The sequence below is a fragment of the Drosophila elegans genome, unplaced genomic scaffold (genome assembly GCF_018152505.1).
Source record: "Drosophila elegans isolate 14027-0461.03 unplaced genomic scaffold, ASM1815250v1 contig_149, whole genome shotgun sequence".
Taxonomy (NCBI): Eukaryota; Metazoa; Arthropoda; class Insecta; order Diptera; family Drosophilidae; genus Drosophila; species Drosophila elegans.
In genome coordinates this window covers 13,283,379-13,310,340 of record NW_024545513.1, presented here as the reverse complement: position 1 = coordinate 13,310,340, position 26,962 = coordinate 13,283,379, and the positions used below count along the sequence as shown (strand labels likewise).

At 37.7% G+C, this 26,962-nt stretch overlaps 1 protein-coding gene across 1 annotated transcript in view; it reads left to right on the top strand.

Moving 5' to 3' along the window:
* LOC108140894 (chitin deacetylase 1) overlaps positions 1-26,962 on the top strand; it is a 42,758-nt gene that overhangs the window by 5,916 nt on the left and 9,880 nt on the right. Inside the window, exons 2-5 of the mRNA XM_017263936.2 lie at positions 1,102-1,193; positions 1,294-1,405; positions 7,577-7,704; positions 14,290-14,432. Coding sequence (XP_017119425.1) covers positions 1,102-1,193; positions 1,294-1,405; positions 7,577-7,704; positions 14,290-14,432 — 475 coding nt within the window. The remainder of the gene's footprint in view (positions 1-1,101; positions 1,194-1,293; positions 1,406-7,576; positions 7,705-14,289; positions 14,433-26,962) is intronic.

Here is a 26,962-nt window from a genome sequence, read left to right as displayed (position 1 = left end):
GCAGCACACGCCGCGTAAACGTAATGCAATTGTGTCCAATAATAGTTTTCATTTAATTAACATTTAGCCCCAAAATGGATATGTTTTATGAATAATTTGAGCGGCAGTCAACCGGAAAAGTGGGCGTAGCTTTCGTAATTATAATCGCCGCTAGATCTCATCGATTTCCCCCCAAAATAAACCAAACATTTGGTCGACAAACGGATTTGGGAAATGGGAACAGGGTTGAACTTCTGCTGTTTGTTGTTTTAGGCCTCCGTTAATCTAATGCTGCAAGTCAATTTATATTCATTAGAGTTAAACTTGTACCAAACCACCAAAAAAAAACAGACGTTGGATTTGTGTTTGAATTTTGAAATATTTCCATAAATTTAGTTTTTTTTGTGCTTTTGTTTGTTTTGTGCATTTAAAATTATGCTTTTTTTCCACTCGATCAAAACGTAAATCGACATTTAATTATAACTTATCTGTTATTTATTTATTTATGTGTTTCATTCGCTTATCTCCCATCCCATCTTGTGGCTTTTTGTAAATGTCAAGCCGCCAAGCCTTTTCAGCTTAGATTTGGCTTTTAAAAAAATATATATATACAGGCATAAATGCTGCGAAATCGTCATGAATACACAATAAGCGATTATAGTTTGTTTTTATCCTGCAGCTCATTCCTACATGAACATATAAATCTGATGTGTTACATGCCCTCGTACATAAAGTATTATGTCTATTAAGCAATTAATAGCCGGATATTTAAATTCCATGCGCAACTCAACTCCATAAAAATGTTACTGCAATTGGCTTATGGTTTTAATGGGTAAATCACTTTTTTTAATTTTACAAGAGTTTTAAAAACATAATTAAATGCGTTTTATATTTGCTTTGATGGAAATATATCGAAAATATTTTAAACACTCCTACGATTCAATTTACATTTCATAACCAACTAATTTTTAATTGCCTTTATGTTTCTTTTGATTTATAAAACAATATATTGGAGGAGTTATATATTGTTCTGTTGTTTTTGGTTTAATGCCAAAAAATCTACAGAGATCTATAGAACTTTCAAAAGTTTATTTACATTTTATTTCCCTTGAACATTTACAGGCCAGGGAAAGGAGAAAGAGGAGTTCCAGTGCCCCTCACATATTGCCAATGGCAACTACGCCGATCCGGCGACCTGTCGTCGCTTTTACCAGGTGAGTACCGCCCCCTTCAGTCCTTGATTTTCCAAATTAATGACACCATAATAAATACATTCAATGGTACTTACCCCCCTCTACTCGAACCCACTCACAGTGCGTCGATGGATTTCCGTATCTGAACCGCTGCCCATCCGGACTCTTCTTCGATGATCTGCAGAAGTATTGCACATTCAAGGATGAGGCCAAGTGCGGTCCTCTACCAACAAGTAAGTGATTAGGAAGGTCTCAAAACTCCAGCCAGAACGGGGAAGCAAGTGCAACATAAATCAAGGCGAACAAAGAAAATGGGGAAAAACTGTAAGTGCACTCTAAGTGTGGCCACCATTCCATCGGGCAGGTTTTTCCTCTTGATCTGTCTGTCTGTCCGTTTGTCTGCCTGGGCTGCAAAACGATTTGAAGTTTTGCGAGGGACAAAAACGCTTGATAATATAAAAGCGAACTTTGGGCCCAAACAATCGCCAGGCTAAGCTGGGGCATACAATTTATTAGAGGCTTCAAATAAAATTTGGACATTTTGCCAGTAGGAATATGCTGAAAAAAAATTAAAAGCGCAAAAAAAAGAGCTTAGAAAATGTGAATCGCGTTTTTAAGCTACTTTTATTTTTTTGTAAAACAAATTAGGTGGCCTAGTATCTATTAAATCAGCCTAGTAAACTTATAAAATTGAATTACATTTTGATGGTATTTTATAATTCGACACATGTTGCTATGTAATATGATACTATTATTTATATTAATGAAACAAAACCAATAAAATGCTTTACAGTTGGAGAAATCCGTTAAATCCATAAACGTAAAAAACTAAATAAAAAACCATAACGCCTTCGTTTAAGTCAAATATATTCTCATTTTTTTAACTGTACCCCAGCACATATAGACAAAGAGGTGGACATTTCTCAGGCCGGATGTTGTGCATTAGGAAGCAATTTTGAGTAAATGTCGCATAATTCATTTATGGTCACAAAATCTGTGTGTTCCTGCGCTTGTACTGGCCAAAACCAAACTGAAACGTAACCAAAATCGAAATCGAAATGTAGTCGATGACAAAAGCAATGGGCAAATGGTGGCCACCACTCCGGGGACACAATTCCAAACATTGTCCGCTCTATTGACTTGCCTAACGACGCTGCCCAAAGGGCCACCTTGCCGCCGGGAAAAGGGAAGGGGCGGTGGGCAAAATGGGGCGCGGAGCTGGAAAAGGGGGCGCGGCGTTAGTTGAGCCATTGCCAAGATGAATGCCAAGTACTTTGGCACACCACCCGACCACCCACAACATTGAGTGCACTTCAAATGGGGCACAAACGCGACCGCTTAAGAATAACCAAGTCCATCCTTCGTCCTCCCTTCATCAATACACTCTAGGTCATGAAAATAACACTGAAATGTCTTTCAACATTCAACATAACAATTTATTTATTTAAGTGATATTTTCTTATGCTATCTTCAATACCAAGCGCAGCGAATAGCTAACAATACCATAAACTTAAATAAAAAAAATGCCTATTTAAAACATTTTAAACTAATACTGCTTTTTTCAAGGCTTTTTTCAATTCCAAGCGAATCAATTATTCCAATTTACACGAGACTTCTTATAAAACTAATCATTAACGTTTTTGAAATGTATCTACTTTACTTAGTTGAAAATAAGAAATTATATTTTTGTCGACTGCCATTCGTACTTCTATAATCTTGACCACAGCTATATATATATATGTGGGTGGGCCATTAAAGCTTACATCTACGATTTAGTTTTCAGTTTTACGGCAGCCTCAGCTTCAGTCTCGGACTTTTGCATCGCCTTAGTGCACCGACAGAAAAGGAAAGCATATTCCTCCCATTCCCAGTATCTTAACTTTTTTTTCTGCATACACTTGACAAATATTCTAACTATTATTTTAATCTTGTCAACAGATTATGATAACTAAAAGTGTTTTAAGAATAATTAGACTACGGGTTAATAGTATTCTTGAATACACTTGCAAGGTTAAAACTTGTTGTTTTGTCTGCATTCAAATTTTATTGTTTTTGGCAAGAACCATAAGAACTTCACAGTAAAACAGTTGTCTCGATATTATTATTAATGAAAAAACTTAAATATATTAGCAAAAGTAGTTTTTTTAATATTGTAAGATGGCTACTTTATCCATGTTAATTATTTTTGCATTAAAAACATAAAGACTTACTATCATGATCCATAAAAGTGCCCAAAGTCATTCTATTTATTTTGGCCCAGTGTTAGGAAACGGGTGGGAAGAGCATCAAAAGGGGGTTCGGAGGGGTCTGGTAAGGGGCGGTTAGGCGTGGCAAGAGAGTGAAACGCACACACACACACACAGCCATATGCCGAGTGACATATCGCTCACATGCAAACACGCACTTTTGCAGTAGTCGCCATTCCGGTTGCAACTGCGACTAGTACGGCTTTTTTTGGGTACGGAAGAGGGCGAATGATGGGCAGGAGGGGGAGTACGGACTCAGGGGGTTGGGGGGTTGAGGGGTAGGGGCTTACGGGTACGGATGCTGATCCCGGTCCGTCGGTCCGTCGGTCGTCGGTCGGAAGGCAACCGCTTGGAAGAAAGCTGCGACAGCTAAAGCGTTTGGGGATTTGCGTAATACCAACTGGAATGTTGTCCCATATAAATAGCTCGCTGTGTATGTGTGTGTGTGTGTGTGTCATTTATGTTATTACTTTCCTTCTACTTTTTACACACACACACACACACATACACACACTCACGCAAAGGCGAAATATTGCAGCAGAGATTAGGTCAAAGCTCTGTGTATAAAAATTTGCTCATGCTTTTTTTCAGCTGACACATAGATATGGCTATGTAGTTACCGCCACACATGAGTATGTAAATATATTTTTCGAGAATCAAATGCTCGAGTATTTTGTACATAGTTGCGTTAAAATACCAGTACTGTTTTAGCTTATGGAATTATCATATTATAAATTAAACAATTGAGTTTTCTCTAATAACTCAAATCATATAAAGTATAAACTAGAACTGCAGATATTCGATTTAAATTTTTGCCGATTCGAAGTATATAGATAATCTACCGTACAGCCAGCTCAATTTGCCATCCGTTAAATTCCATCTAGCCATTTGGGCATGTATTTTGTTGTATAATTTAAGGCACTTTCATCAAACTGAGTGAGCCAAACTAACTGATTGCCTATAATGGTCGGGCACTTTAATTTTGCAGCCAGCTGCCAACTGCCTAAGCCATCCGAGGATTAAGAGCTCTGCCAGCCGAAAGACCTCCTCCTCGACACCCGTAGACCCCTCACCCCTCACCCATTTTCTCAGTACTCTGCTCAAATCTCAGCTGACGAATTGCGTATACGCAACGAGTCTCAACTGAATTTGAAATTGTGACAGCAACTTGTCCCCAAAATAAATAAGCAAAAAGCGGCATGTGTGTGTGTATGTGTGTGTGCGCGCCCTGAAATGTATGCAATACATTGTGCATATAAATGCGATTTCATTTCATTTAATTTCGATTTGATTTGGCCAAGGCGAGACACGAATTAAAATATTTAAGCCACTTTTTTAAAGGCAGTTGTATTTTCGCAAGGGTTAAAACGCTTGACAGGCAGCTTGTCCAAGGAAATGACAAGCTGATTTTCCGCCCACAACCACACGCACACACGGTCTTACGCACACCACACACACTAGCACGCAGCTGAGCTGATAAAATTCAAAGAAAAATGTTTTGCACTGAATAGTTTTCAATTTCATAATTCAGTGAGCACGCTCAATGACAGCATTTCAATATTGCTTACACAACAACACGAGCAGCAGCACCCACACCCGCACACACGAACAACAAGAAAAAGGGCTGGGAAAAATAGTAACAAAAACTTTACCGTAAATGCAGTGCACTCTCGACCATGTGAGCTTACCATTACTTAATAAAAATAATAATTCATTCATTCATTCATTTGTAAAGAAAAACGCCGCTTGGTAACAAAATCCAAATTAATACTTTATGCATCCTTAATACATTAAATAAATATGTTTAAAATTCAATATAGTCTTCAATAAGCATAATCCTATATTGACGACATCAGAAATTATTTAATTTTTAAATTTCCAGTAAATTAAACTGATTAAATTAAAATTATATAAATAGTGAGTCGATTTGTATCAAGTTCTCCTTATCAAACATTTACTGTGCAGAAAAAAAAAACTAAGAAAACAGAAACAACAACAACAGCTGCTGTATGGAGTGGCAGTAGCCAAATATTACGTATACGCATCGTGTGCGAAGATGTGAATCGTTGTCCGTCCACCGACGACAAAATGCATAAGACAAAGTTACTAAAAGTGTTTATTACATTTTATTCAATAACTCAGCACAAGTTTGGAGCGAGACGGCATTAGTCGGTGTGACAGGGACAGGGACAGAAACAGAGTGAGAGGGAGAAAGAGAGGGAGTGCAGAGTTCTTGAAGTTTCTTTTTGAAATAATAAAATTTTATGCATTTACTTTCTGTTGGAAAAGCAGGACAGGATGGTTGGCAAAGAGTTTGGTTTCCAGCCCCAGAGAATTTATGTTGATTGCAGTCATGTCCTGTGTGTCTCTGTGTGTGTCTCTCTCTCTCTCTCTGTGAGTGTGTGAGTGTGTGTGTGTGTGTGTGCTTGTGTCCTGGCCAATTAATTGCCAAGCATTTCATTTTCATTGCCGTTATTTATGATGTGACCACAAATATTTTTCAAAAGGCATTGATATGCCACAAGCATTTATTTTGTTTTCCCTTCCGGTTTTACTTTTATTTATTTTCCCATTTCGCCCAGCAATCTGATCAGAAATACTATGTTAATATTTTAAAAACTCCTAAATGAAAACTCATTCATACATATTGTTTATTATTTTTTTTTTAATACGAGTTAACAGATTGAATAGGAGTCACAAAAGTAAACAGAAAAAAAAACGAGAAACACGGCAAAAACCAAATCAATGGCAAATTTAGAGAGCTCTCCCACTATATATATATATTTTCTCTCGTTTTTGTTGAAGGATTGGGCTTTTCATTTGCATAACATTGAAACTGTGTAATTAAATCGCAGTTAAGCATTGTCGAAAGGCTTAATCGAAGTGAAAACTTCAAGTTTCTTTCACTCCAACACTCTTAGCTCGCCACTTCTCCAAAGAAGAGGCTTAAGTGCTTGCCTAAATATTCTGAAAAGAAACATAATAAAAGGGAAGTGGAAACAGAATTGAATTGATTGATGATATGCCTCTGGAATTGGGGAAAAACTACCATTTCACAATTTATTTTCGGTGACATATCTTGGCAGAAGGAAGTTGATGTTTTTGGGAATGGTACACTTTACATTTGCATATCGATTGATTAATTAACTGGGGATACGAATTTTCTTGAGTGATCCACTGAAAGCCTCTGCTTTGACCATTTATAAAAAAATGCAAGTTTTCTAACTATTTTAAATTTAAAGATTTCCTAAGCAAAAAGATAAAAATTAAGTAATTCTGTTTTTGAAACTAAAATCAAAATTTTTTAATTTCAGTTTACACAAAGAGCATTTTAAGTTTATTACAATTTTATTTGACAAGGATTTTAAAGGCAATATTGGTCATGAAATTTAAATTAAACTGCAAATCATTCAAATTTCTGACCTTCATGACCCTTAACCCTAGAAAGTCACTGCGATTTTCCCCAGACGGCTGCAAGCCAAGTTTTCGAGTCAAACACGAAATCAAATCAAATCAACGCCTCCGGGAACGAGCTTCGATGGCTCATCCATATCGCACTCGCCATGCTAATTCGGTTTGTGCATCTTCCGGATGCTCCGAATATGCATTTAATATTTGCCGAAGAACATGCTCCCTGACTTCGATCCACCTTTTGTTTTGCGAACTTAAAGCGAATTTGTTTACTCGATAGCAAAACAAAACAAAACAAACCAAGCCCGAACAACTGATTGCCACTGAGGATGGGGCTCTGTGGAGAAAAAAAGCAATTGAATTCGATTGAGTTTCGGCTGGCAATCACATCCAGATGCCACGCCCCAACACCGCCCACATATGCAAATAGCTTTTGTGGGACAAGGGGTGTTGGGTGGTGGTTTTGGGTGGAGTTAGCTCTGGATTTGGCTTAAGGTTATTTGACTTCGATACCCCCCACCCCCCCTGCACTCAGCCGCCTGTTGTTAACTTTCTTTTAACGTGTTTCTTGCACACACTCGCCTTGGATTGCCTGCTTATTGACATTTCGTCCGGCATTGTGCCGGCTGACTTGTTGACTTTCGACCGCCCAGCATCTGGGATTGGATCCCGCATAACGAAATAGATTTTAAATAATTTCCAAACTGATTTGAGTTCCCTCTTTCCCATCTCTCCTTCCCCATTCAGCCCCCGCCCCAGCCACGGATGCGCCGGCAGACACCGCCCAGCGATGCAACACCGAGGAGTGCGCCCTGCCCTACTGCTTCTGCTCCAAGGACGGCACCCAGATTCCCGACGACCTGGAGGCCGAAAAGGTAAGTAACACTGACACTGCGATGCGATGCGATGGATGAGCGGTGGGTGGTGGGTGGTGGGTGATGGGTAGTGGGTAGTGGGTGGTGGTCGGTTGTTCAACGTCGGATTCGGTAAGCACTCAGGTGCTGCCAGGGTATCCAGAGGGGCATATATGTACCCATAAACTGAATATCAGTAAATGTTTATGAACAACACAGTACTAATCACATATAATTAACTAATCCAAACCTATTTTTGAGTTTAAAAAATTTAAAATTAAAAAAAAATTATTGTGATTTATAGATATAATAAGGCTTTGGAATTGAGATCAAATATATATATACTATATGCTGATCAAGTATATATATACAACTTTTTACTGAAATTAAATTACCCTCTGCAAGGGTTTAAAAAAGCTGATGAATAGACTAGCCAAAGATTCAATAGATTTAAAAGTGATATAATTGCATTGAAATCGTGCAACATTGAATACTTAATACTTTACTATATTATGATAAACAGCTTGTATTGATACATTCACATTTTGTACAAGTCCACACCTCTTAATGTGTCCAACAAAGTTTCACCAATCAAACTTTCTCTGCACACATTTTCAAAAACTTTCGCCATGCATAAATGCAATTATCCCAAACAATAGAACCCTAAACTCTACAATAACAGCCAGGTAGTTTTGTTAACCTAGCAAGGTATAGGAAATCACTTAGTCGATTTTTTGCAAAAGTCGAAGTCGGCTACTTGTTTGGTCTCCATTTTTCCATTTTGCATTTAAGTGTTAATTTGCAGGGCGATAAATTTTAAGTGCATTGACAGCTTTTATTTTTACGACACTGAACTGGGGCTATGGCAGCTGTGGATCGCAGCGCTTTGGATACGATTCGAGTATAGGTTTCTGGATTCAGCTCGACTCTGGATTCCAGTTCTCCGTGTTCTGTGGCCATAAATCTATGTATTTGCATTCGGTTTGCTCTTATCGTCGCTTTGCATAAGGAAATTGTGCTCTTGTACTTTTTGCCATCTGTTGTTTTTGCTGCTGTCCCTTCCTTATTGTTGTCAGTTATTGTTTTTGTTGCTACTGGTGTTCCTGTTGATTCGAATATCCTGTTTAATAACTACGCTTTGTTTATTTGGCCAAGAGTTATGCGCTCATGGTGTAAATAGCAATGGCATTGGCAACCCGGAAAGCCCATAAAATTGCTTCACAACATTCATATATATATACATATATATATATATGTATTTTAACCTTAAAGCGTGTTTTGTTTCAGGTAAGCTTTCTTTTACTTTGTTACCTTTTCAAACGATACGCTTTGAGTGCATGGATGCCGATGCTCATGAGCTCAAATCATTTGTTAAATATTTCCTTTACAGTTCTTTTGCCTCTATTTCAAATGTAAAAATCAGTTAATGCACATATGACCCCCTTTTGCCCTTTGACTGGTGGCTTCTCTTCTGGCAAATTGACAGACAGTTCGCAGTGCACATTAGTTGTGGTTTCACATGCATAATAATAAAGAGATATTCAGCGAATATTTATGACCCAAGGAGAGGCGAAACGCGAATGCTTTTGGAAAGATTTACAGCATTTCAATAATTTGACGGCTACTCCAAATTTTTCCTTGTTTTTTGCTAGTTTTGCTGATTAGTTTTTATAATTCGAAAAGTCTTTTAAATCGTATTACAAGAAGAGTCTTTTCCAGTTGGTGAAAATAAAATAAACTGAGATTCAAAAATCTAAAATGTCAAAAATAGTTTCACAACAATTTTTAAAGTTACAAAATTATATACAAACATACAAACAAAAATTATATAATGGTGAACAAGTTATTCATATTGTCCTATGTATATAATTTGCCTTTTATATTTTTTTCCATTTAAAATTTTGTTCTTAAAAAAAATTTGTATATATTTACTTGTTCTGAGCAGTTTAATTTTTTGTACATCTTTCGGTTTAAATTTAGAATATTGTATACCTAAACATTTTCAAATACAGAAAACAGTAGTCTCATTTCATATAAAGCAGATAAACACAAGTATTTTTCACCTATATATAATATTATCAAAATAACTTGTTTTTAAATATATGTACATATGTTTATACTCCATATGAAGAGTATCACTCGGCGGAACAAAGAACCAAACATATATAAGTTAAAAGCAAAGCGGATGTTTATGTGGTGGGGCACACATACAATCAAATGCACACACACGCATACACACGCACACAATCTCGCGAATGCATCAACGCAGACAGACAGAAATACACGCATAAGCATTCAAATACAAACAAGACAAGTGAGCCACTTAATTTCGAAATTGAAATGTGTGTTTGTCCTTGCCATCCGTTTTGTCCCGTTTGTGGGCATCTGTGTGTGTTCCTGTGTGTGTGTTTGTGTGTGTGTGTGTCAGTCCTATATTAGTGTGGGAGTTTGTATGTGAGTGAGCGAGTGTGTGTGTTTGGCGGGGCTTATTTAAGTGTTATTAGCGCTTACATGTGTTCGCAGTAACGCAGGCCCCAAAATAATTCCATTTGCTAACTGAATCTTTATCTATGCATGTGTATTTGTGTGTGTATTTTGCTGTGTGTATGTGTGCGTGTGTGTGTGCGCGTTGTTTGTAAGTGCGCAGGCATAATTATAATTAATATCATCTCAATTAACCGCAAACAAGCGGTTAATTTGTGTATGCCAAAAACTTCCTTTGATTTGGGTTCGCACATAACGCATACGCCGCGTGGGACGCGGCTTCACAGCTTCTGTCTTCTATGCCTCTTTTCTCCCCTTTCGCTCTCCATATCCCTCACTGCCCCCCTTTCTTTCATTTTTCTGCCTTCGATTACCGTATCGCTCCATTTCACGATTAGCTACTGAAATTATAATACCCTCTGCAAGGGTATAAAAACTTTTTTGGGCTTCAATCTGTTTTTTAATATTATAAGCTTTGTAATGAGAATTTTCACCAGCTCGAAGTCAAGTTGCAGTTTACTTAAAAAGAGCAACGTGCAAATTAAAAGAATTACCACGATATAGTAATATTGGATATAGCTGCAAACATTTATTGAATTCTACCAAAAATTAAAAATAAAGGCTTTGGCAATTAAAGTAATAACAATTGCAGCCCAAGCATAATAAAATTATATCGGAAAACCCCATTAAATATTATCATAAATCAATTTAATAGTGTGAGCAAAGGTTGAAAATGGGGACAAGGCGAGGCGTTAAATAAATCGTTTTTGCCCAATTTAAAAGCGAATCGAATTTGATTTGGGAAAATGAAATGAAATGAAAAGATGGCACAGTGTCAACAAAAAGTTTGTGGATGCCCCGACGGCTGGATAAGTGGTGAGTAGTAGTGAGTGGAGCTGTTGGCTGGTGGCTGGTGGCTGGTGGCGAATGGATAATGGCAAATGGGTGGTGCAATCAATGAGCCGCTCAATTGTCGCTGCGATTGAGCAACTGAGCTATGCAAATTTGCGAGGCCCCCTTTTCCCGAACACTTGGCCGTCCTCGACGATGGAGAAAACTTCCACGCGCCATTATCCAGACAGCCCCATCCTTGCGTTTTCCCACCCAACTCTTCGGCTGCCATATTTGCTGAAAGACTAAAGTGCAAACTTGAGTCGCATTAGGCAAAAATTATCAACGCACACAGAAGTGCAAGGGGAATCTTTCAGCACTTTCATCTACTATTTACTCCGGCCACATAGCTTCAGTTTTCCATACTTTAAGATCTCCGCTTAAATAATAGTTAAAAACAAAAAACGTAGCCAGAAAAGGTAATTTATTTAACTTCCCACATAAAGATAGTTTTGGAAACTCATTTGTGCTACGTAACAAATCAATTTTAATTAATATTATTATTCCTTCTTATTCTTGACATACTTTTAGAACGTACCTTTTTTTTGTAATACTACACCTGTATTTTAGAAAATAATTGCCTCTAATTCGAGCCTTCGATACAAAATTTTGGAAAACAAACGAAAAACGAAATTTAAGGCAATAATTTTCTTTTTTTTTAAAGTCTATTAAAAACTCAACCTACTTGTTCCTTTTCGGACCTCAAGTTGGTCCCAACGTTTATGAGATGAAATCTTTTCACCAAAAAGTAAAACAATAGTTAAATACTAATTTTTGTAATAAAACTTACAATCAATACGTTGCACGGGTATAAAGAAACTAAAACTTGAACACTCACAAACATTAATTTAACGAAGAGCCATCCCCACGTCTTGGCCACAAATTCGATGCGGAAATGCTTGCGATTTTCGGGTTTGAGAACTTGAAATGCAATTGGGTCTTGGGACGATAGGTAATCGGCGATTCAGCAATATGGCCAACGCATAAAGTTCAAACGGCCCACAATGGCTCGCACACTGCTTGCCTCACCTCATCGTCCAGGGAAACTTGGTCCAAGCCAGAAAATTTATGATTTGCTTTGGCTCCATTTCGTGCGCTCTCCTTTCGCCCCCTCACATTCATTATATTTGCAATAATATTTTTACTTCATAATTCAGCGCGAAGGGGAAAAGTTTTGCAGTTGATTTGCACTCATTTTGCGGAAACGCGCCTTTGAAATATGCCTTTCAATAAAGCCGGCGACCAAGCGAAAGGCAATAAGATGAGATGGAAAGATGGAAAGATAGAGGAGAAGTGGCAAAAATGGGTGAAAAAAATAGAGGAAGGAATATGAAAAGCTGTCAAATCGAAGCGCAAATTTCAATTTCAATTCAATGCCGACTTGTCATCTAAGCCGCACTTAAACTGACCGCCGAGTGTTTCACGCCCCTGCATAATTTTGCCAGCTCAGTTCGGTTAGGTGCGAGTATCATCATCATTATCATAGCCATCATCATCATCATCATCATCATCATAGCCATCATCATCATCATCATAGCCATCATCATAGTCATAGTCATAGTCACAGTCGTAGTCATCTCCTTCTTTCGACCGCATTAATATTGAATTTGTACAATAATCCTTTTTATGTGTCCTACAATGAGCGCTAAGTGCGTTCCTGCTGCCGTGCCAACCGCCTTTATGGCCAGATCTCGGACCAAATGCGAAATGCATTTCCGATTTTGCTGCAGCTACGATTTTATATCCCTTTCCTTCCCTTCGTTTCTGACCATTTATACTTAAGATTTCTTTGGGAGTATGTTGGCCTTGGCGTGGACTTTGAAATTACATTTTGGCTAATAGAAATATTTAGACAAACCATATTAAACTTAACAATGTATTTAAGAAATTATTACGAAGTTAAAGTCAAACATAACAAGTGATGTTTTCACCAGCAGATGGCGCCACCTGCAGGCATATTTATCTTGTTTTGGGTATCTTGTTTTAGTCTTAACAATTGGTTGAATAATTAGTAACAATACAGTAACTGGAATTAAATTAAAAATATTTTTTCTATCCATTTTAAAACTCCATATTACATCAGTAAGAGTATTTGCAAGTTTTTATCCATTTTGCCACTGCTGGACATTCCCTGTTTTTGTGGGGCGTCATTTCTTTAGCATTATTATTACTTTCCCTTGCCCATTCTTTTCCAACTGCACTCGGCGGTCTTTGATTATGGAATTGCACTTAAAGTGTTGCAAGTGCAATAAAAACACCAAACTCTACAGCTGCAGAGGTTTGGGTTTGGGTTTGAGTTTGGGTTTGAGCTTGGGTTTGGTTTCGCCTTTGGCTTTGGCATTGCTTGATTCCCGTTGCAGTGTCCATATTTTTGGGTGGCAATTTTGTAATGGAATTCGCCGTGCGGATGCTGCTTTTGGGTGTTATTGATAGTCGGGCATTATTAGAAATTAATTTGGTTTCGTGAATTGCTTGCCAGTCGCCGCTTGCAAGTGGCAAGTGGCAAGTGGCAAGTTGCTAGTTGCCTTCCTCTCCGCCGGTTGCCCACATGCCCACTAATTATGTTTAATGCTCAAGCTGCAAGTTGTGCCAAAGCCGAAAGTGGGGCTTAGTGGGTGGCTTAGTGGGTGGCTAAGTGGGTGGCTTTGGGTGACTTTGGGTGGCTTTGGGTGACTGAAGGTGGTTGGGAAATGCGCAACCAGGCGAAACGCAGACAGGAAAAACAAACGCAAAATGCAAAACCTTCAATTAGAGCTGCTGCTGCGGCTTCCAATGCCATCGCATGCCCGGCTGATTTTGAGGTCGGCAATCCTCTAATTGGACACAAACGCCCATCCACTCATATACACCGCTCCAGCCCCTCCCCCACCCCCTCTTCACACACACTCATGTGGCTGCAAGTGCTTATATTTATTTGGAGACAGAGGTGATGTTCAAATCACATGATTAGGGGATTTGCCCCTTGGGTCGAAGACTTTATCATTTGTAGTTGAGTTGGCGAATAGGGATGAGTATGTTACACTGTACTATTTTTTAATGGATAGACATCACATGTTTTATTTGCATATGTGATTAACGTATGTGATAACACTATAAATTATACTAATTTAACAGTAGAAGTAATCATTTTACTGAAGCTTAAATATTAGGCATTATTTTACGAAAATATGTCAAATTAAATCTCTAAACAAAAGCAACGAAATGTTATTGATTTCAACTTACGCTTTTCAGATCCCCCAAATTATTATGTTGACCTTCGATGGCGCTGTAAACCTGAATAACTACCAGCATTACCAGAAGATTTTCGACGGCAAGCGCAAGAATCCCAACGGCTGTCTGATCCGGGGCACCTTCTTCATGTCGCACGAGTACAGGTGAGTTGTCAGCTCAGGTGGCAAATTGTAGTTTAATAAGCCAGCTGGCTCGGCTGACACTTGACAATTGATGTGTGCTGCTGCTATTTCTCGTTTCGCTGGGTTGACGGCAATTTTCCAAATGCACATTATTTTGGCATTACAATATTACGCATACGCCCGGTATGCTGGCATCGACCAAATGCGTCTTCTCGAGCTGTTTTCAAAGTTCCCGGGGCCAGAGAGTCAAGTGAGTCGAGTGAGAGTCTCTGTTTGGCAGACAAAGTTTTTTGTTCAGAATACTTGTCACATACTTGCCATGCCACACACACACACACGCACCCACCCAGCCACACACATACACACACACTTGTCAGTCAAGTCAGTGGGGTTCGCTCTGCTCTACTAATTGTTGTTGATAAATTGGGGCTGACAAAGTTATGTCAACTGCAAAATGAATTTTCGCCAAAATATATGAACTACATTTTGACAGACTTATAAAAACGACTGACACACACACACACACAAGTACAGGCAACAAAGTAAAAGCCCAACAACAAAATGAAGTGAAAGAAAATGATGGAGGAAAAGCAGCAGTTGCACAAGTACATGTGTACATACGATTACGGTCGAAATAATAGTATAACACAAAACAAAAATTTAAATCCTATATAAAAAAAAGATAGAGAGAAATAATAGATAGAGAGAAATAATATTTGATTTTTGATTTTTTTTAATTTATTGAAACAATATTTCCGCCTCTGTTACATATTTTTGGATATCTACATATGTATTTTATACTTCATTCATTTCTTTTAGTAAAAAGATAAAAATTATAAATTTATATAATACAATATACTGGTATATTAACAAAAATGAATTGCAATTAAATCTATTAATATGATCACATCTGTTTCACAAACATATATGTATATATAAGTGGCACTCATAGATAAAGACAGCAGCAGAAGCTGAAGGATATATACAGTAGTGGTTCTGAACATCCTAGAAGAACCAGAAGCAAGAGCAGTGAGCATGCATGCCCAAAAATTATGAGAATGCTGAACGGTGGAGGAAATCAACGGAAAATTGCGGCAGAAATTTTATAGAAAATTGCTGTAAATGAAATAAAGTCATTAAACGTTGCATGCTGTAAATTATTTCAAAATTATTCGACTTCCAAAACTATAAATGTGTGAAAATTTTTTAAAGCATCAGCAAGTTATCAAATTGAGTTTTGCAGCTTTTTAAATATGCATGTCCAGCTTTTAACATTTTATTTCTCGTTTGGATAGATTTTTATGCTTATTTTGACATTTCTTTAAGCAAACTTAGGCTTCTTCATTTATGTATAATTTATTTTAAAAAGTTTTTGTCCTCTTAATTGCCAAAAATCGCTTTCTGTTTGCCATGGTACAGAGTTCGGGCAGTTAGTGAAAAAAAAGGGAAAACTAAGTGAACAGTCAAAAAATTTGCGAGCCGAGCGTGAACAGCAAAAATCTTGAGTGAAGTTTAAAAGCTTTTTTCTTCTTTAGCCGCAACACAGATCGGGTCGGAGGAAAACAGGGGGAAAACAGGGGGAAACCTGGGAGAAAGGAAAGCCAGTTTTGAAGTTGAATTGAAATGCGCTGAATGGCAGTAATTGCCTGAATATGTTACACATGCACACACATGAATGCGCTAATCGGACGACTGACTCTGTGTGTATATATACTTACATACAGTACATAAGCAGGATACTTTTCTTTTTTATTTTTATTATTATTTTTTTTTTGGTAGGGGGGAGGGGCGAATCATTTTTCTGCCACCGAGGGAAATGGAGGAACGAAGACACACTTTTCATCTTTTTCCCCCGGCAGCAGCCCATAAATAGTGGTAAACTGCAACTGCCTGCAACTTGCGACTTGCTACTTGCTACTTGCCACACAAGAACAAGCCAAAAGAATCTGCCTGCTCTGCAGTGCGGAAATGATTTAATGCGCTCGGCAACTCTTCAGCTTTTAGCTTATTTTGTTAAGATTTTTATTTTCAATACGCCTCGCTGACTGCCGCAAAGTGTGTTGCGAATTTTCCATTTTTTTTGTTTACGGCCGCCCAGGCAATTAGTTTTGTCAGTTTTCCCCAGGAGTCGAGTTTTTCGAGATGGCGGTGGAGAAAAATGCATATTCTCTGTCATCGTTCTGTGCGGTTCCTTTTGCCAGTCCCACACACATGAATCATATTTTTGCGCTGATTTTTTGCCTGTGGTCTTGCGGTCAGCAATTGATTCAATTTCGTGAAGAGTGCTGCGACGGAGAAGTGAAATTCGCATGTCGAATCGTATTTCTGCAAATTTAAGCCACAAGTGCAAATTGATTTTTGATAAGTTCACCGCTTTATACAAAAATGAAGTCAACTTGAAGTGGACTTTATAAATTTCATTTCATAAATATAAACTAAATGAATATAAGTTGACAAACGCAACTCCTTATTTATAAATCAAATTGGTTTTCAATATGAAATGGAAAAAACAACATCAACTGAGTAAATTAAACTAATATGTACCTTTTAAATCTTTAATGTATTTTATAAAATTTTGAAAATTTTTAAGAAGAGAGTAACTAACACGTGGAAGCCAAATTTAATAAAATAATCCACAAGCCTTCATCGAAGATTTATCAATGAACCCCATCGAAATTTACCAAATTTATTGCTAAGCCTTTGGCAAAACCCAATATTTTATTTGCATTCTTTATATTTACTTAAATTGCCTGCCATTTATTCCTTGGGCACTGTGATTCACTTCCTAATTGCTCGACACGCCATCGACGAAGTGCAAACACAGTGCACACACAAATCTCCGGACTCGGGATTGAAGATTCGGTTTCTTGTGGCCCAGCTGCTTAGAATATTCATTCCAATTGACATTGCCAGCACGTTTGCCACGGCAACTGGGAACTGTTAACTGCTAACTGGGAACAAGGAAATACAGAGCGAAAAATATCTTACAATATATTAGTTAAAATATTGCACAGTGTTTTTTTAAGAAAATATACGAAAATTGTTTGAATGTCGGCTCTGTAGCTTTCATCTAGAAAAAATACCTTTATACAGTCGGAGATTCTTATATTAATGCATTTTCAGACTGCTTTTGGAAATTATGCCTTAATAAATTAGGGTTTGGGAAATAAATTGTACCATTTTAGCAGTTGGTGATAAGAGCATTCTCTTACTAACAATAATTAGTTATTAAGGTAATAACTTTTGACAATAGTAATAAAAATTACAACTCTGACCAAGACTCATATAAATTTGAGGCCATTAATATGGAATTCTATTATATGGTCACAAAACCAGAACATTTGTCGAATAATATAAGTTTTTTAATTTTCTGTTTTTTTGTTTTTAAATAACGGAACTAAGTTTAAAATATTCAGACACATATGACTATTCATTTTTTGATCACAAAATGTAACCCTTGAATACAAAAAATGATGATAAAATATACTTAGCTGAGAAACTTGACTGAGTGCTTTGATTTTTTAAGGCAAAGAAGCAGAAATCAAACATTCTTTCGCTATGATTTTTCTCTCAGTGCATCCAGTGCTAACTGAGAATGGCTGGGCGAACTGGTTAGCGTTTTGCAGGGGAGCTTGGGCGCTTTTGGGGAGTGCTCACTGTTTGCTATTTATACGCCAAAATGTCACTGATAACGAACTTTCTTGCCATCGAAAGCTGCTCCTTCTGCTGCGGCTAAGAAAACAATCAGACAATTGCCACAGGACTTTCCACACTTTTCCGACTGCAGGCTAACGCACACTCACAGTCGCACCAGTTACTAGTTACCCTCACACTCATACACGGACAAACACACACACACACATGAGGGGCTCAGACAATAGTTGTTCATTTGTATTTGGCTTTGGCAAACTGCAAAAACCAAGGAAAAAATTAAGAACAATGTTGAAGGAAACTTTTTGCGCAGCATTTTAATTGCACGCAAAAACTTTTAACTAACTAACAAGCCGAAAACTAGGCAACACCTCACTGAACGCACACACACACACACACACACACAGAGATAAAGCACAAAGAAAGAGGTGGGTGGAGGAGAAGAAAAAGAAGGGAAAGGCGGAAGGGAGAGATATAGAGAGAGAGGTAAAGGCCAAACTAAAACCAACTAAACAAAAGCGACTTGGGCCGAAATCTAATTTTCAAACATTTACGTTTTAATTTTCCTTGTTAACAATACTCTTACCATTTCTCGCTGCACTGCCACAAAAATATTGTATTTTCCCCAACAATCACATATTTTTAGATTCCAAATTCAAATTATGGAAATGCCAAAACTTAATGTTTTCAAGAATATTTAATTTGCAATAGGATATGAATGCCATTCGATTTGAAATTTTATTACAAATTCAACGGTGTATGACATTCCAACCATTTTGACCATTATTCCCCTAAGTTTTGATATAAAAACCAAGTATTTAATGCGTTTTCTTGGAATTTTTGGCGATTTTTCAAACAAAATAATTTCTGAATAGTCTTTTTGTTGTAACTTTGCCAAAATAAGCCCCAAAGTCAAAAGAGTTGCTATTTTGAACAGTTAGTAACTTATACCATCCGTCCCCGATCGATTTAAAACAATTAATTTAGTTTTGTTTTAATGTTTTCAAAAATGTTTAATTCTTGCAATACTTGTAGCTGCAAGGGTATATGAACTTCGGCTTGCCGAAGTTTGCTTTCTTTCTTGTTTTTTCTGTGAACGGACGGATAGGGTGCGCAAAAACCCGCTGAATAAACATAAGCGAAACCAGAAGATTGAAATCGAGTCCGCGTTATGTTCAGTCATAGCTGAGGGATAAACTTTTATTGCCGGCCCAGTGGGCGTGGCCACCTGGCAGCCGCCCAGACAACTTCCAGCAGCAGCTGGCTTAACTATGTAATTATTTATTTTAAATCGTTTTCCGTCTCATCTTTCTCCATCAACCGAACGGCGAAACGCCGGGAAAAACTGACAGGGAAAAGCGGGAAAAGGCAGTCAAGTGTTCGCACACGAAGGGCGTGGCCATTAGTTTGAGCTTAAATGCTTCTCAGTTACACAAAACTGGCATTAAGACTCTTGTCCTCTTGGCCAATGGTGATGTGTTCGGCCATCATTAAATCTTTGAAAACAATTCAATGGTTACAAATTGCCAGAATACCTTAATTAAGTCGCCATGTCATTTATTTCTCGATTTTTATTACAAATTGATAATAACGATTACAAAGCCCAATAAAATATTTATGAAATGTATTAAAATAGAAATGAATTTTTAATGTTATTTTCTATTATATGTTATTTTCTATTCGATATTAGCGCTAGTGCCTAACAAATTGTAGTATTTTAAATAAAAAGTTTCACTAACACGCAAACGAAAAGAAATAAAAACCAATTAAAACCTACAACCAAATATGAGAAAGGGATTTTCGGTTTGATTTTCTATTTGATATTAGTGCTTGAGCGTTTGACTGAACATTCCATTAACTGTTGTTCGGTTCGTTTTCATAGAAATCCATTAACTGCTGTTTGGATGGCACTCAATCAAAAGCGTTTCCTTGCTGCATATTTAATGCTGTCATATACCTAATCCCGATTGCCTGATGCCACATATCGATTAAGTGGCATTTATAATGGATTCAATAAAACACAAGTTCCAGCCACAAGCACAACTTGGCCAAGACATGGTGCCAGATTCAAGTTGCGCACTCGCATCGAAAGTGCACTGGGGAAAGTAAATTAAATGAATAGTGGTCTTATTAATGTCACAAAATTAAGTCTCCCCTTCAAATCTTTAACTTCAACAGGTGTCAAAAAGTATGCATACTTTTATAATTACAATATATTGTTGCTTACGTTTACACAACTTTTAAACAGTTTTGAAAAATAATGATTCCTGTGGCACTTTCAAGTGTTTTCTGAAGTTTATAAAATTATCTATTTCTGAGACCACATCTATAAATTCAAAATATGATCCATTTCAATTTTTTGCCCCTTAATAATTATTTTCAAATATCTGTTACATTGTGATATTGTCAATAGTTTAGGTTGCAGTTGCAACATTAATAAATAGAGCAACAAGAAAGTTTCAAATGTGCGCCATGCATTTTTCTCCCAGTGCATAGACATATTTGCAAAAGGGCAAATAATTGCCTAGCGTGCGTCTGAGTCGATGTGCTCTTTGATATTGCATTTTATCAATTGTTTGCCGTCGTTTGACCTCACCAACCGCACACACGCACTCACGCACACACGCACATGCGGAAAGGACGTGGCAATTACCAAAGGTGAACTTTGAAACGCGCTATCAACGCCTTACCACTCGTCGTCGGATCGAGCCGAAATCCGCTTTGCATCCTTGTGCCGGCCAAGCAACTTTGGTGGCCTGGCTTACCCATCCATACACTTGCGGCCAATGGTGGCTTTCATTTTCATTCTGGTCCCGTTTCGGCGACTTAATATTAATAACATTGAGCGGCGGCTGTTCATCCAAGGGCTAACCAAGCTGCCACGCCCCCTCAGAGCCCCCCACGCCCACGACGGTGACCATATTGTGTCAGGGCACTCGAGCTCCAAGGTGGAACAAATACATGACTCTGAATTAATATGCATTTTTAATTAATTTTTAGTCTGATTTTCATTTCATGTTTAATTTGGGTGACTAAAATAATTAAACTGAATGCTGTTCTGATCAGGGAAATGTGTTTTTAAATTCGATTCTAAAGTTGTGAAGAAAAAACAAGTGTCATTATTTTCAAATTTATTTATAGGGTACTGAAATATTTTTGTTTTAATCATTCTTATCATAACTTTAGTTAAATAAAATTACTTATAAAGTAGGCAAAGGCCTTTCTACTTTATGTTGACAAGGCTAAGTGGTTTTTAAACATCGAAAGATTTTCTGAACTTTTTTATTTCTTTAATTTATATGCTACTATTCACCATTCCATCCCACTGTGGCGATGTCTAGCTTTGTTTTTATTTTTTTTTTTGTGGCGTAACTTGTACCTTGACTTCGTCCAGCTGCTTGGAAAATTTTCTATGCCTAGCGGCGGGCGCAACGTCGCGGTTCCGCCTGATGTTGATGCTAATGTTGACATGGCCCTGCCCTTGGTACCAACAACAACAATAACATCGAGATGTCCAACAACAACAGCGATACAATAAACGACAGCGAAGACGACATCTTTAGCTTTCAACTTTCTAAATGACCTGAACAACTTTTGAGCAGCTGTCTGGCGAGGTTTGCAACTTTTAAGTTGCCATCAAAAAGGCAGCGTAAAACGCAAGCAGGGAGAAGTTTAGGTCTAGGTGGTCGGGGGTGTACATAAATAACTTTCATGTATGCAAATTTTACTTTAGTCTGCTTCAACTGTCCGCGACACTGTTAAGTCCTTAAGCGTGGACGCACAGGGCGTATACGTAATACCTCCCTGCAATTGCAGCAAAGCTAACATTGATGCTTTATCATTTCGATTGCGTCATTACACAGCAACAGTTAAGTGGAAATTGAAGGATAGAAAATAGGAGATGCTGCAAAGTAGTTGGAGTAAACGAGGAAAGTCAACGTTTAGCATTATTTACAATTGGCAACTGAAAAGAAGGCGACGATATATAGTTATCCAATGGGTAAATGCTTTTAATCGATGTTCTGTATACAATACACTTGTGAAAAAAATATATATACTCCCTTGGCAAAGAATGTATAAAAAGGATATTAGAATGTTTGTACTTTTGTCAAATATGTAATTGAAATGATTAGAAAGATTCAAGTACTTGCAATATTTATTATTAGCAATTGAAGTACGCTTTGATATATACTTTTCTGGCAATCAAATCCGTTTAATAATTGGCAACGACATACTTCAGGTTAGCGTTATTAAAATGAACCACTTTTATGAGCTCCAATTAATCGTATTGCAATGGCTCACATACCATATAGTACAATATCTGTACACATATCCTTTGCTCCTGCGAATCAATGCATCCCGAGGATTTCCGGCAGGTTCAGTGAAGTGGGCATCCCAAGCTCCCATCCTTCCTTCCTTTTTCCACCTCTCTCTCTCACTCGGAACCCCGGTTCTTTGGTCCTGGCAATTGGTTTAGATCACTGAGCTGTGCAACGAACGTTCTCTCTCCGTGTTTGCAATTTGGTAGGAAAATATCCGTAACGTTAATATGTAGATGCTGTTCGCTGGCTAATGGTTTCATGCACATATGCGAGTGTGTGTCTGTGTGTCTGTGTGTGACATGTACATGTGTGTGTGTAGGTGTGGGTGTGTGGGTGTGGTCGCTTTTGGTCGCTTCTCCTGTTTTTCTTACTGCAAATTGTTGATGAAGGCCAGCTTGCTGTAGTTCTTGTTATTGCCAGCATTGTTGTTTGTTGCCAGCATTGCTGTTGTCGACAATGATGATGAGACTTGAACGAAGTCTGGAGGGGTAGGGGTAGGGGTAGGGGTATGGCAAAGGCAATAGGAATGGGTACGGCTCTGGGAATGGGAATGAGAACAGGGGCTTCGAGTCTCGGACACAGTGCTGTCCAGTTAATGCTACGAAAGATAGCCAAAGAGCCTTACGAATAATAACAAACCTTAACCTCAAGTTTGTGAAACAAAATGAAACGAAGCAAGCAACTATTTAATTATTTATTTATTATAAAAATGTCATTCTAACGCTACAAGCTTAAAACTTATGAATAAGTTATATTTTGAAAATAGGATTCATACTAAAACAGGAAAGGAGTTCTAATGTTTTTTGTTTTTTTTTCGTAAATGTAGAGACATTATTTCTGCTATTTCCAATAGCTATGGGAACGATTGGGTAAAATTTGATCAATTTCGTTATGATATCTGTTTTCAATGAGAGTAAAAATAAATGTCGTCATCATTCTTAACAGAACTCCATGCAATTCAATAGCAATAGCTTTAAAGATCTGCCTAAAATTAAAATTTTGCGTTTCTTTAAAATATTGATTATAAAATTAAATAGAATTCCAAAAAAAGGACCAAGGCACCAGGAATTTGGCCAGAAAATAGCGAGATGGCCAAAACTGCTCGGAAAATGTCGCAGACTGCACCCGAAGAGATTCCAACGAGCGACGATGATGATGATGATGATGATGACTATGTCGTTGATGTGAAATAAAGATAACGACAACGTTGACAATGACTATGACAACAACCCAATGACACTTTAACAGCTCTTGCAGGTGCCTTACCTCGAGTGTGTGTGTGTGAGTGTGTGTTTGTGTGTGAGTGTGTGTGGCTGCCCATTCGCACACATATGCACACACATGTTTGTGCGTCTGGCCGAATCCTTTTGCTAACTCAAAAGCTGTTGAGGTACATTAACTTTCGGCCCAGATCTTTGGGGTATGGCAGATGGGCGAGGAGATTGGACCAGGGATGGGCAATACTATATACATTACATATCATATCCTAGCAATTTGCTCAAGTATTTGGGCCTACAACTTTGGAAAAGCAAATTAAAAGATTGCCTGATTATTAAATGGTACTTATCTATAAAAAAAAAGGCAGAGTCGGACAATAGTAGCTAGAAAAGTTTTGATGGATATAGCATACTTCTTTCATAAGACATCGTTCTATCATCCAAAAGCCTGTTTATTCAGCTTCAATACCACTAAAATTGCTTCAATTGATATAGGTGGTAGGCCAAAGTACATCGTGTATATAAGTTCCTATGAAAAATTGGAGCAACGTTCGGGGTGCTTAAACTAAATTGAAACTTTGTAAGCCCAAATAAAACACTGGACTGAGTATGGCTTACCTGTTTTATCGGTTAATTCTCTTTTTTTCGTGTCATAGTTTCTGTTGATGATGGCACACATGCACATCTGCATCTTTGTGTATATGCAAAGTGCACTCCATGTGCACTAGACCTTGCTCCACTCTGCTGATTTTCCCTTTTTTCCCCAATCGTACAGTACTACTTCGTTAAATGTCCTTACAACATCTTTGTGCTGACCAAAAACTGAATATTTATTATAATTTAATAACCATTTGATATTTCACATAGAAAAAAAATATAAAATAGAGTCTTGTATTTTTTTTTTGTTAATTTTAATTAAAAAGTAAATGATTTTAATTACAAGTTTTGGGTTTAAATTATCTGAACAACAAACTATAACCAAAGTGTAAATAATATTTATTTAATATTTTGTTAATTGGTAGCCATTGCAATTTTGCCAGAGCTACCAGTACTATCAATTTTCAGGGATTTCGTGTATGTTTATGTGTTGGAGTGTTATTTTGCATTCGCCCTCTGTTTTTGGCTGTCTGTTTTTATTAGTTCGTTCTTGTAATCACTAAAGCCACCCACTCTCTACGCTCCCGTTTTCCCGGGATTTCCTTCCCTGCCCCCCTCTCAGTTCTCCAACTGTTATTGCTTAACTGGTGTTGATAATAACGATGATCACGGGAGAAGCAGCAAAGAAAGGGAAGTCAGCAGGGCAACCATAATTTTTCCATGTGAACAGAGTCGCCCCCACTTTTCCCGATTTCCATTTCTGCATTTTGCACTCTGCATTCTGCTTTCGTTTTCTTAGTTTTCTTTTTTTTTGTTTTGGTTTTTTTTTTTGCAAGCTTTTGCTCTCTTTTTTCTTTGGTAATTTTCTTTATGAGTGTGTAGAGCGCTGTCGAAGAGCTTTATTGAAATCGTGGTGAAAGGGGAAATCTTATGGTTTTTTTACCTTCGCCAAAGTCAGGCTAGCTCGTTAGCCATGGTCGTGTTCACACACACGCAGATACAACTCACAGATACCTCACACCGATACCTCACACAGACACTGGCGCACACACGCACAATATGTTCGCCATGCAAATGAAGTTAGTTTTTGGTGCTGGGCGTAGGAAAAACAACAGAAATCTCATTGCTATGAAAAAATTGCCATGGACCAAAAAGCCAAGGGAACCTGTAGATTTGGCTTTTAAAAGCACATTAAAAGAAATTGCTCGACTTTGAGACGGGCACAAATTGAAGAAAAATACATGTGAGTGTGTGCCTGAAAATTCAGCTGCATGGGTGGGCTAAATAGTTTTCAGATATAGGGATATACGATAATTACAAAAATAATAAATCAATTCAACAAAGGAAATAAAAAATAAAGCAAGAGCAATTTATATAAAATTAAGGTGTTGATAAATGGGTGTGTAGAGTAAATAATGTCTAAGATTAACTAAGAATTAGAGTATAACATTTATTTCAGACATAAAGGAATTCAGTTTTTGTGCTTTTGTTTTAAAAAATTATAATATATATAATCCTTCATATGCTAGCTTTTTCTTATAATTACAATTTTTAAAGCTCTTTTACCGTTTTAAACCGTTTTTAAGCCGATTACCTTTTTATTTTCTTAACTTCATTCCTTTGGGACACTTTCCAATCAATTCCGGTGTCTTGACTCCTTCACATTATTTATTTTATTTTGAATCGATCTGGCAAATCCCCCAATTTAATTGCAAGAAATACAATTTTTCTCCTTCTATTTTTGGCTGTTTCTAAGACTTTCCAGCCGCCCTCCCACAAAAATGTGTGTGTGCTTGTAATCTAACAATTTCTAATCGCTCAGATTACATGTGTTTCTGCCTTTTTAAATGCAAATTGAACTTGTTAGCAAACGCAAAATGCGAGCAGAGGTCTGGCTGGGGACAGGGGAAAATTCAGTTTTTCGTAGCTGGAAAAATTTAACAGGCGATGTCACTTTTTAAATGGGCTTGGGCAATAAAAGTTGTGGAGAATCCTCTATCGAGTGGGTGCTTTTCGTTGTACTTTTTTGAGCAGTTCTCCGCATTGGTGGATGGCATAAAGAATGGCTGCCCTTTGTCTTCGGCCACTCGCGACAAGGCCAAAGGGAAATTCATCAAATGTGACTAAGTGTGACGCTGTGATGCTGTGATGCTGTGATGCTGTGACGCACTTCCACCACAGACTTGGTCCACTTTAAAGAACCACCCCAACCCAACCCAACCCAGCACAGCACAGCACAGTACAGCACAGCACAGCACAGGCCAGTCGCTCCCCTTGTTTGTCAGTTTTTCTTTGTTGCGTCATTTGACTATTTTTGCTCTGCCTCGGTGGCTCTGTTAATTGCTGCCGACATTTGTCACCTCCACCTCCATGTCCACCTCCTTTTCGGCCTTCGGTTCCCTGGCTGTAACCACTTCTCATATGGCGTCATCCGAAGCAATTGGGGGGGCTCTTTCGAGCGGGGCTCTTGGATAATTTTGGAAGTGCCAAGGTTAACATGAGATGCTCGCAAGAATGGCAATTTTAGCCAGGTCACTTTTAAAAATGATCTTATGCAAGTAATTTTATAATTTTAAAAACTCTTAGACTAGGAATTATTTCCTGTTGCACACACTATTTTTACACCTTCTGAGAATCGGTAAAAAAAAGTGTATGAACAATGAATAATGTTTTAGAAAGTGATTTGGTCACACTACAGCAGATAATTGCTTACGAATGTTTGTCTTTAAAATGCCGCTTTTAATTTTCAATTTTGTAAACAACT